The 13,048-nt window shown below is 40.5% G+C and overlaps 1 protein-coding gene across 1 annotated transcript in view; it reads right to left on the bottom strand.

Annotated features, from left to right (window-relative positions):
• Nucleotides 1-11,604: 11,604 nt before the first annotated feature.
• The window catches only part of LOC126249412 (gamma-tubulin complex component 3-like), a 207,721-nt gene continuing 206,277 nt past the window's right edge, over nt 11,605-13,048 (bottom strand). Inside the window, exon 15 of the mRNA XM_049951067.1 lies at nt 11,605-11,784. Coding sequence (XP_049807024.1) covers nt 11,605-11,784 — 180 coding nt within the window. The remainder of the gene's footprint in view (nt 11,785-13,048) is intronic.

Genomic DNA, 13,048 nt, shown 5'->3' with positions numbered 1-13,048 from the left:
CCAAGGCTGCAGTAGTTGCTGGCCATTGTTATGCTGTCACAGCATTCTGCTGCCTCAGCATACTCACCATCCAACTGCTAGCCATGGCCAATTCATGGGCCACAGTTATCGACTTCTTGTACAGAAGCACTGACTAATAAAAAGTAATGTTTTTGAGTTAGCATTCTTGACTACACACTCATTGCAGTACTGGGGATCCCATCCCAAACCTCCCTGCAGATGCCACTTTGGGTACCGAAGTGGCCTTCCTGCAACACTGGTGTCAGCGTAGAGGTTGTTGCATGAGGCAACCACTACATTTTGGCAGCAGAAGAGCAAGTACCTATGAGTGACAACCTGGAGTGACAGTCTGAGACTTCATCTCAGCATGCGAGTGAAAATAAACAGTTTTGCATGTGACAGGATGAAGTACACAGTTTATCGTGACCTGAAGAGGACGACTTCATATTACGTCAGGCAATGCCATGGTTAGCACTGTGATGTAAGTATTGAGAAAGGTGTTCAGTGGTGGGGAACACAGTTGTGATGTTGGTTCCTCGAAGATTATTACTGCAGAGGCAGCTCGGACCTTAGTAAATCAGATGGTACAAATACAGGCAGACAATACAGAGCTGCACAATCAGTTACATGCACAGAGGATAAGAGGGATCCTCACTCAGTATGTTAGTACCCATACTAGACTCTAGTACCATAAAATGAGGTGAATCCAATCAGGTGATGTGAATCCAATGATTTACTTATTTTTCAACATTTGGATATCCGAGCAGGGCATGTTAACAAGGACACTGCAGCTAACTGTTATTGTGAATTCTTGACTGATTTGTCTATAACTATGCTGTGTTGGAATGCACAGTACCAACAAATGACATTGTCAGTAGATGTGTAACTGACATGCCACACTTTTGAATTAAATACATCAGTACAAATCTTCTACTGGCATCACATACTTATGGTGTGTAATTGATGAAAGGTAATATTTTTACTTGCATATTAACATCTCAAGCCCTTCTGTTCAATATTTTTGTTCATTGTTAATACTGCTTAGACATTACACATGCCTAATTACAAAATTGCATGTTTGTAGGGTGAATCTGATCATGCGAGTATACAAGAAGGTTACAGGACTAACCCAGAAACCCAACTACAATGTCTTAAGTGCAATGTAGGCTGTCAAATCAGAAAAATTAAGCATTCACAAAATTTCAGGACAATACGCAGTTCCTTAGACAACATTAAATTACAAACAAGAACAGACACAAATATAAAATAGGCATCCAACCAACATTAATTAATAGTGAGGAAAAAATCTGGTTGGAAGAATGTTGTGTTGCGCCAAATGGGAAAGGAGGAGAGAGAGAACATTGGGTTTAATGGCCAGTCAACATTGAGGTCATTAGAGATAGAGCACAAGCTTGGATTGTGCCCAGGATGAGGGAGGAAATTGGTTGTGCCTTTTTGAAAGGAACCATCTGCCTGGAGTGATGCGAAATGGGGGGTTTCCTTTGAGGAATAATGCTGTTAGACATCATTCCGGCATCTCTTAATTGAGTAGGGTGGATTGAAAAAGTTGCCAACAGTCGACATAATTTCAAGTGTGTTAAATGTTTTCTGATAAGAAATAAGGAATCATTGGTTAGGGTAAGTGAAAATTCAAACAGGTAAGGGCAGCAGTTACCCAACAAGAAGTGAGTGATTATTTTAAAAGCCTGGAAGTGTCCTCGAATGCTTTTCCTCACTCAAACATTATACATTGTGATGAGACCAACTTCTGTGATGATCTTGAAAAAGTGAATTTATTAGTGACGTGAGGTACAAGACATCCTGAAAGGACAGTGAATAGTTCTAAGTCAAATATTAGTGAAATGACAGCGATGGCTGCAGATGGCACAGTCCTCCCACTGTACACAGGTTGTAGGGCCAAACATCTCTCCGATACTGAAGCAGATTGAACTGGTGCACCTTATATTAGTAATCAAAGTGGTTGGTTTTATGTGACAATGTTCAAGTAATGGTAATTTAAATTGTCTTGCATTATGTCCACCATTTAGAGGACCAAAGGTGATTGCAGGTGACCATCTCTTGAGTAGTATGTCACTTAATGTGGTTAAACTGTGCTAGAAACATGACAATTTGTGTAGATATTATATGGCATAAATGAACAATGAATCACCAAAACACGAGGATGCAATATAATTTCCTACTGGTCAACACCTGAATTCCTGGCAGTTTAAGGGTAGCACATGTGTCGCTGATTTTTAATGTTTAGCAGCTATGTTGAAATCTGGGAGATCACCACTCACCCATTGCATTACCCAGTAAATAGTCCTACTCGCTAAATAATAACTTGATAAGTGCAGCCATGCTTGTCGGCAGTGATGGAATCTAGTAATGTTCAGGACTCTCACTGATTTCAAAATAAATTTAGTTCATAAAGCCTTTTAGTTCCTGAACTAGCAAAAAGGTAGAACAAATGCTTTTTGAATAAATCACTCAGACCACCACAATATGTTATTATTAACTACTGACTAGTTATGACAAACCATCAAAATAATTTGTAAGTCCTCAGCTTGCATTCAAATGTTAAAGTACCTAAAGTTAAATTGTGAAATGACACAAACTCAAAATCAAAGTCCAACATAAGTTTACTGTTGAAAAATATTACAAGGTCACAGATCTGTGGCCCAAAAATTTCTAAGTTCAAGTCCACAGAGATCCTGATCCCTCTAATAACTCTCCTGGGCCAATATGATTCTGGCAATCTGTGGTAACTGGTAATGGTCACCATTGAAGTGAGCTTCTTAGAGGGTGATACAGACAGCAGAATGAAAGGAAATAGCTTGTTCCAGTTCTGGCAGGTGGTAGTAGTGCCTGTTAAAGTTCCACTGGATCATAACAATGAGGGTGTCCTGGGGAGGTGTGAAGTGGTCTTGAGAACTGGTCATGTCCCAGGATCACTGTCTGTCACTGGTGTGAGTGGGGAAAAATCAATGAATAGAGGCTCGGAATCCAATGACATGGCGGGATCTGGCACCCCTGCTGTCACTAGAGTCCCCCCCGCCTCCTCCATCCCTTCTCCCCCTTTGGTGCACTCACTGTATGACTCAGTCATCGCTATCACCACCGGTTATTTTTATGGTACAAAGTACGTAGAATTAAAAGAAAATATTTTGTATATAAATATTTGCAAATATTGGTTCAGGATTTAAAAACAAAGGCTGGATTTACAGGAACTTATTTTAAGACAGAATTGTATAGGATATACTGGGCATGAGCATAATAAGGTGATCCATATATAAAATCAACAATTGGGTTAAAGGATTCCTCTCACCAAAATGCAAAAGTGTTGAGTCAGTCATCAAGTACACACAGAAGGAAACTTGAGAAAGGAAACATGCTAACTTTTGCAGTAATTCTTTAACAAGCTTGAGCATGCACATGCATGTGCTTTCCCACACAAACCCATGCCCCTACGTGGAGCCGACTGGATGAACAACAATGCATTTTGACAGGAACCTTAGGTTGTGTTGGAGGTTGTGTCAGGTGGGCTGGCCTCAATCTACTGTAACCAATTGTTCTCACACCTTCTAGCCAACCGTTTCCCCTTCCTCCAGCCTATCACCTCCTCAAAAATGGTTCAAGTGGCTCTGAGCACTATGGGACTCAACAGCTGTGGTCAGAAGTCCCCTAGAACTTAGAACTACTTAAACCTAACTAACCTAAGGACATCACACACATCCATGCCAGAGGCAGGATTCGAACCTCTGACCGTAGCAGTCACGCGGTTCCGGACTGCGCGCCTAGAACCGCGAGACCACCGCGGCCGGCATCACCTCCTCCTAAATTCACATATCAACATCACCTTTGATGTGTCACTGCCTACTGGCTCTGACAACTGTGTATCACATACCAGGTCTGGGCAGCTGCTGCTCTTCCCTTCTGCATTCGTGGCCGGCAAACCAGATAACTTTTGCCAAGCTGCTAGCTGCCCACCCAAACCCTCTCCCTGCCTTCTGCCCTCACCACCCCAACTTACACAATCCCCCACAACAATCTAATCTGCCAGCCAAAATATACAGCATTGTGTATCTAGCTGGCACAGTGTAGGAGAATAGGCATTTGTATGCAGGCATGTGTATGTGTGCGTTTTCTGATGTATTTGTACTCCAGTTTGAAAAAGGATTGCTCTGAAAGTCAGCAAGTTTTTTCTTTCTTTTTGTATGTGTCTTTTGATGACAACACATCTGCTTTTTTGGCGAGCAGTCTCCTTTAATCCGAAAGTATTTACATTCTACCAGAACTTTCCCAAAAAATTAGAAACAATTGATGGTTAAAAAAGAATTTCAAGCTCTTTCCATAAATGAAGAGACTAAACTGGTAAGTGAAAATGAACTTGTAAACCAGCCCTGTCAGCAGATATGTGGAACAAGCTCTAAGTTCAGTTTTTTTTTAACAGTTATGTTAGGAAACTGTGCATACCATCCAGTGTGCGTAGTACTGAAACTAATATTAAAGACACTGCCAAAAAATGTGTAACAGCACAACTACAAATGCAGTGTATTATTTTTATTGAACAATCATGGCAAAAATGTTTGAAGACTTTTCAAAGCATTGAGTATATTTTGTACAACAGCTATTGTTAAACCAGGTGCAACAAAAATATTATTGATGTCAATCTACATGACAGACTGTAAAATGAACATTGCATATAGCAGGTACAAACAATGTGAAAAAGTAAGGCCATTATAAGGCAATTAACTGCATAGTGGAACTAAAGAAGTTTATAGAATGTAATAAAGAATTTAATACAATAGTCACACTGCAACGCTACCATATAGATATGACTTATGAGAACAAAGAAATACAAAAACCAACATTTATATTAAACAGATGCGTTCATTTTTGGACTGTATGGCATTTAGATACATGTACACTGGACACATGCCAGCATACAAGGCATGGAATACATCTGAATTATGGAGGAAACTATTTATGTGTAAAAAGATAAATGAAATCATTCCACACAGAAAGAAAGAGAAAAGCGAATTCCATGTGTGGGAGCAACACCATAAAGAGCAGAAGTAGCAGCATTAGCAGTACAGTCAAAAATAACAGTGTTGAAGGTATCAGAATTAGCAGCTAAAACATCACCACATGCATCAGAAGCTCATCCAACAAGCAACAGAAAAAAGAACCAGCCTTTTTCTCAGTAAGATACATGAGAGGAAAGCAGTCTAAGCTATGTGAAACACCTTTCTTGTGTATTCAAAATGAGCCTACAGTGCACAAAGCAGATCAAACAACTCATAATGAGAAAAAATTGCTCTTCTACCAAACAAATATCTTATTAATGCTCAGGTGAACAAGGTTCAACTTCGTATCCCATCAAAATGTAAGAGGTCTGAAGAATAAAATAGAGAAACTGGTAATACATTTAATAGATGAAAAATATGATTCACAGCAATGGGTAACTTAAATGTGCACTTCCCAACAGATGATAGAAACAGAATAGACCTTTAACAGATGATGTGCTCTTACAACTTATTATCAATGACAGGCTCTCCAGCTATAATAAAAGTCAATTCCAGTACTTCAATAGCTAAATTATTGTATGTACCCTTATCTATAAATATTTTAACTGTCAAAAATACTATAAATGTCCTCTCTGACCAGGATTGACAGTTCCTCACCATAAATCAAATGAATGAACAGAAGTGAATTTCATTTGGAAAAACGTAAGCATTATAAACACACATCATGGATAATTTTAATCATTAACTACAACTTGTTGACTGGTCTCCTCCATATGCTGCAGCTGATGTTAACTCCAACTTTAATGTATTTGTCAAGGAGGCTACAAAAGTCTAGCTGAATAAATATTCCCTAAAAAGTGAGAGAGGGAACCTGTTTAAATCAGGTTATAAGTCTTCCGTTACTAGGGCCATTAAACTCATAACAAGACCATACAAGCATTGAGAAACACCTACAGGATCAGCGGTCTGACAGAATACAGTTTAAAATACCTACATGAAAAACAGTTTTATCTGCATTGTTTCTGGATCTTTCAAAACCATTCAACACTACTGACCATGAAGTACTAACACAAAAATTGGAAAACTATGGCAGTCAAGGGAAAGCTGAACAGCGGCTATAATCACATTTATGTGACACAGAACAGTGTGTATGAACATGTAACTCAAACCAGTTAGAAATGAAAGCAATCAAATATGAAGTGCCACAGGATTTGGAAATGGGACCATTGTTATTTTATCTGATTGTTAATGATATAGATAATGAAGAGAAGAGAAGAAAAGAAAATATTGTATGCTGATGACATGACAATACTGTACAGTAAGCAAAATGTGGAAATCTTGAGAACAGAGTATACATTTCTGCAAATGTCATAGCTCATGGCTCTTGGAAAAGGAACTGGTTATAAACCTAAAAAAGACTATGTACGGAGCGTTCAGAAACACAGAGAAGGCTGTTCATATGGATTTAGAGATGGATGAAATGAGGCTAGAAGAAGTAGAATTCACTAGATTTTTGGGAACTGCTGTGGGTAATAATCTGAAATACACTCCTGGAAATGGAAAAAAGAACACATTGACACCGGTGTGTCAGACCCACCATACTTGCTCTGGACACTGCGAGAGGGCTGTACAAGCAATGATCACACGCACAGCACAGCGGACACACCAGGAACCGCGGTGTTGGCCGTCGAATGGCGCTAGCTGTGCAGCATTTGTGCACCGCCGCCGTCAGTGTCAGCCAGTTTGCCGTGGCATACGGAGCTCCATCGCAGTCTTTAACACTGGTAGCATGCCGCGACAGCGTGGATGTGAACCGTATGTGCAGTTGACGGACTTTGAGCGAGGGCGTATAGTGGGCATGCGGGAGGCCGGGTGGACGTACCGCCGAATTGCTCAACACGTGGGGCGTGAGGTCTCCACAGTACATCGATGTTGTCGCCAGTGGTCGGCGGAAGGTGCACGTGCCCGTCGACCTGGGACCGGACTGCAGCGACGCACGGATGCACGCCAAGACCGTAGGATCCTACGCAGTGCCGTAGGGGACCGCACCGCCACTTCCCAGCAAATTAGGGACACTGTTGCTCCTGGGGTATCGGCGAGGACCATTCGCAACCGTCTCCATGAAGCTGGGCTACGGTCCCGCACACCGTTAGGCCGTCTTCCGCTCATGCCCCAACATCGTGCAGCCCGCCTCCAGTGGTGTCGCGACAGGCGTGAATGGAGGGACAAATGGAGACGTGTCGTCTTCAGCGATGAGAGTCGCTTCTGCCTTGGTGCCAATGATGGTCGTATGCGTGTTTGGCGCCGTGCAGGTGAGCGCCACAATCAGGACTGCATACGACCGAGGCACACAGGGCCAACAGCCGGCATCATGGTGTGGGGAGCGATCTCCTACACTGGCCGTACACCACTGGTGATCGTCGAGGGGACACTGAATAGTGCACGGTACATCCAAACCGTCATCGAACCCATCGTTTTACCATTCCTAGACCGTCAAGGGAACTTGCTGTTCCAACAAGACAATGCACGTCCGCATGTATCCCGTGCCACCCAACGTGCTCTAGAAGGTGTAAGTCAACTACCCTGGCCAGCAAGATCTCCGGATCTGTCCCCCATTGAGCATGTTTGGGACTGGATGAAGCGTCGTCTCACGCGGTCTGCACGTCCAGCACGAACGCTGGTCCAACTGAGGCGCCAGGTGGAAATGGCATGGCAAGCCGTTCCACAGGACTACATCCAGCATCTCTACGATCGTCTCTATGGGAGAATAGCAGCCTGCATTGCTGCGAAAGGTGGATATACACTGTACTAGTGCCGACATTGTGCATGCTCTGTTGCCTGTGTCTATGTGCCTGTGGTTCTGTCAGTGCGATCATGTGATGTATCTGACCCCAGGAATGTGTCAATAAAGTTTCCCCTTCCTGGGACAATGAATTCACGGTGTTCTTATTTCAATTTCCAGGAGTGTAGAATATAAATTCAGTCTGTAAGAAACTCAGCTGTGTCATATTCATAATGAAGCAGTCATCACAGTATACATACAAACAGCTTCTGTGCACAATATACTATGTACTCTTTGAACACTATCTGCAGTATGGAGCGATATTGTGGAGAAACTGAAGACTATCAAGTAACAAAAATTCAAAAAAACATTTTTAACAGAACATATAGGATTGGAAGGCTCCATAAATCAAGCCATGAATTTTCTGCAAATGAATATACCTAGTACAGTACAAATATAACCAAGTAAAAATGGTCCCAATACATGAACCTGAAAGGATTATTTAGTCTCTAAAAAGTAAAAACTCTAGTAGAGTTGACAACATAACTACTGAGTTATTAAAATATTGTTGCAGACATATAAGTAAAATCCTTTGCCATATTTTCAAGGCCTCATTTAAGCAGGGAATATTTCCTCAAAGTCCACTGTGTAAGAAGGGAGATAAGGCAGGTACTTCTGAAGACTGGTTGAACACATTAGCCCCAAGTTTTTCAAAGGTTTCAGAGAAACAAATGCATGTCAGGATTGGTATGTCTCTTAGTGACCATAATATCATCAGATTTCGTTTAGATTTCAGAAAGGATCACTAACAGAAAATGCAAATTAACATGTGCTGTCAACAACAAAAAATGAAGATTGTTGGAATATTTTGGGACCCAATGAAAGCATCTGACCATGTCATTTTTATTAAATGATCTGTGTTTCTGTAGGGAATGTTGTCAACACCTAATATGGTGAATTGACACTACACCACTTCTTGATAATTCGATTTACGAACTTGATATGTCAGCTAATAAGGTTTTTAGGGGTATTGTGAAATGATTTAATAAGAATGGTCTTCCTGTTAATTACAGTAAAACAAGCTTTATTCAGTTTCACTCAACCTCTAATGGTGAAGAACGAGGAAAAAGTTTAGTGACTATTGTATACTTCAAAATACGTCGGATTATGTATTACAAAATTGTTAAGGCTTTCGTGGCCACTTGTTGACAAACTGCCTATTGGCTTCTGTCTCGGGTTCTTTGGCCGACGTTCATCTAATGATTTTTCTGACGTTTCGCCAGCACGAGTGGCTGGCATTGTCAAAGCTTCACCCTCCATTGCCGGTGGTGAACTGGAGGCGAGCTCGCGGCTGCAGACTATATGTACCTGGCGCGCCAACGTCCGAGGGCTTCTCCGCGGTCATTTCCGGTGCGGTTCTCCTCTTGCTACCTGCGACGGTCGTTCACTGCAGTACGGGAAGCCAGGATCCGTTTACCTTATGTATTGATAGCAAACTAAATGGGCCAATTACATCCTTGATCTCTGCTAAGTACAGTGTTCTGCAACATTTTATGCAATGTATGCTCTTACAGAAACATGAAAAATATTTGATCTGCTTATTTTCATGCCATTGCGGCATATGGAATCTTATTTTGGGGAAATGGCCTCTGAATAGAGAAGCGCTATATGTAAAGAAAACAGGCATAAGAATCATGAACAGTGTCCATCCTAGAATGACATGCAAAATCCTCTCAATATCTTGAAATTCTTACATCAACTGTGCAATGTATGTTGATACTTATAGGTTTAAGGAGGCTAAACATCTAAGGTAACCGTCTCCCCCAGGATGGAATCAGTGTACCTCATCTCTCTGCATCTAACATAAATTTTATATGCAAGTGTGAGAAACTTTTCTAAATATTTGGGTAGCGTGTATCTGAGGCAGGATGTGGGTACCAGCCTGGTATCCACCTAGTGCGATGTGGGAAACTGCCTAAACCCCCCCCCCCCCCCATTAACCCATTGGGTGTATTTTAAGCAGGGCCAGTGTGCCTCCCCATGAAAGAAGTGGGCACTATAGCACATATGTCTATCCAGGTGGTTTACAATGTACATTCTCCCTGATGGGTTTCATAGGGGGGAAAAGGGTGCCTTTCAAACCCAACTTACATGTATCAGTCATGATACTAGAAATGAACATACAAACCTGAGTATGGTACATGGTACAAAAGGGGGTTCATTACAGTGGCTGTAAGATTTTTAATGCCTCCCCTTTTCATTAAAAAAAAAAAAAAAAAAAAAAAAAAAATTAATTCTTGTTTAGAAACACAAAACTTATGTCAGTTCCTATTGCAAGAGTCATTTTACAGTATAGGAAAGTTCCTGAAAGACCAAGTCCAGTATCCACGTACATGTATAATCCATAGGTGTATTCCCAGTCCTTATGATTGTGAATATTTATAATAACAATTATTATTATTATTATTATTATTATTATTATTATTATTATTATTATTATTATTTATGTTGTTGTTGTTGTTGTTGTTGTGGTGGTGGCGGTGGTCGTCTTTAGTCCGATGACTGGCTTTGTGCAGCTTTCCATGCTAGTCTGCTCTATTCACACCTCTTTATCTCTGCATAACTACTGCAACCTACATCCACTTGAATATGCTTACTGTATTCAAGCATTGGCCTCCATCTATGATAATAAGTTACTTTGACATAGTATACTTCATCTGAAAGTCCTCTGGTTCCTCTTTTCAGTAATTATCTTACTTTCTCTTCTAGGACCTTCCATTTTTAACAAGTGCTCATTTCCTAAATTCAGTTATCTAGATTTGTAGCCCTAATTTGCCTGATGGAATATATTACTTTTTAATTATTTGACCAACAAAATTATGTAAAACAGCCAAATTTGGTAGGAGCTGGGAATCCCAGAACAGTGTGCATTGTATTAACAACAAAGTCCATATAATTTGATCAATTTTCCAGTTATCAATTTCATAGTTAAACCATATTACTTCTTGGCTCGTTGCAATTCCAAGTTCACAAATTTTGCTGTTTTCCTTGTGGTACATTATATGTTCATAGCCAAATTCAATAATTATTCATATGCTTATCTATAAGTAGGACCACTGGACAATGTTTCAGGCAATCCTCACTTAGCCACCAACACCCAAACATCCACATGCAAATGTTATAACGAGTCCTTGGCTTGCATTCTTGCAGCTAACAACCAAGAGTCGCTCAAAATGAACAACATGTATTTAGTGCTGAGTTGAAGTGTGTGTATCCACAAAAGTTATTCAATATGTGTACATCTCTGTGTTAAAGTTACCAAAATAAATGACTTTATTGTGCAGTGAATAGCCAAATGGATTTTTCTTCATACTGTCCCTACCTAAGAACTATAGGGAATGTTAACTTAAAATCTGTAGCCACTGTCAAGTATTTCATGGCAGAATGTGTGTGTGCTCATTTGTGGTGTATAAACTGTACAATATAACTTAGACAAGCTAATTATTGAAATAATACTTGTGTCATGAACCTGGAAAAACTGACAATGTAACTGATGCAGTGTTGTGTTCATCATTTTGGACTTGTCTTTAATCAAATTACAGCAAGATAACAGGCAGGAACAGCAGTGCAACTACTGAGGGACAATGTTATCACAGGTGAGGCACACCACAACCGTAACCTGAAAATGAGTAGCACAATTTATATAACACCATAAAATGTAAACACATCATTTCATTAAACTTTTATTGAAGAAAGCTCAACAGAAGGTACTGGAGCTGATTGTAATTTGAATCATGTTTGAGACAGGTGCTTTCCTCCCAAACTGAGACGACGATGTTGGAATGTGAGAGGTACATTTAGCCTTGAATCTAGTCTCTGGTAGTGCTCGTTGAAGTCTAGACGGAAGCTCAACAGCTGCAATATTTCATTTGGTTGAGTTGTCAACATGAGCAAGAACTTCTTCACCATATCCTGAAACATGGTACCAAATGGATTGTTATTACATCAAGGAACTAGTTTGGAAAGTTAATAATGAAATATGTGATTACTCAAACCTTAGGAAGATGGGAAAAATTAATTGATTGTCAGTCTCTCACATTTTATTTCAGATATTGAAGGATTATTTTGCTGCAACAGCTTGTTCCTTCTGTCTGTCTGAAGTCTCTACATGCAGAACACTTAATTCCCAGCCATAACCGGGACAGAAAACCCAAAAATGCAGTGCAACTTAGGGCCATCATTGTGGAGTTATGCCATGCCATTCCAGAAGATGTGTGTCAGAGAGTAATCACAAACGCACGTGTGTGACTTGAAGTTGTAAACCAAAACGGCAGTCATATTAAACATGTGATTCATTAGGTTGTATTTCAAAGCTGTACTCTTTACTTCTACATCAATAAATTACAAATCTTGTCAACAACAAATGCTTTATTCATGAAACAAATTTGGTGACTTACCGTGTGCCACTCTGTACCACCAGAAGTAGGGAAGTTTGAGACTTGCCAACTGCAGTGGTTTTTCCTCAAAGTCTTCCATAAAATAGTTGGACACCATAGGTGACAGTGGATTCCTGATGGCAACAAAACTACTGTAGGAAACAGGATCTAAGGGTCAGTCCCAGGAAAACTTGTTGTGAAATTCTTGAGGAAGCATAACTGGGACATGCGCTCCAATCTGAAGCTCTTCTATGAACATCTACCAGTAGAGGGCATGGTTAAGTTCCTAGGGGTAACCTGGGATGCAAAATTTACACGGATCTGCTGCATATAGAGCGTAAGTTCCAAGGCAAGAGGTGCTTCTCATGCACACTAGATGGGCCTGTGGAAAAAATTGGGGTCTAAGTACAAGGAGAATGTACTAGATATACACCTCTGAAGTAAGACCTATGATAATTTGTGGGGTTACAGTATGGTGGAATAAAGTAGAAAAGAAGGTGGTTTGTAAAGAGCTTGGGGAGGTGCAGATTTTCCTGCCTACCCGTAACAGGTGGAATTAGCAGCACACTCACTGATGGGATGGAGACTACGCTGCATACATTCCCATTACATCTTTGTGTTACAATGGAGGCAGCAACAGGTGTATATGGGCTAAAAACTGGAAACCTTTAGTACGTCCAGAATTCCACACTCATACAATTGATGTAGTGAATATAGGAACGGTCAGGGAAATGCTGGCTGACTATGCAATATCTTTCATCTGCTTCAAGAAACCTTTCATTGTAATGATTGGAAGTAGG

Source organism: Schistocerca nitens, chromosome 3 (assembly GCF_023898315.1).
Source record: "Schistocerca nitens isolate TAMUIC-IGC-003100 chromosome 3, iqSchNite1.1, whole genome shotgun sequence".
Lineage (NCBI taxonomy): Eukaryota > Metazoa > Arthropoda > Insecta > Orthoptera > Acrididae > Schistocerca > Schistocerca nitens.
This window is presented reverse-complemented; position numbering and strand designations above follow the sequence as displayed.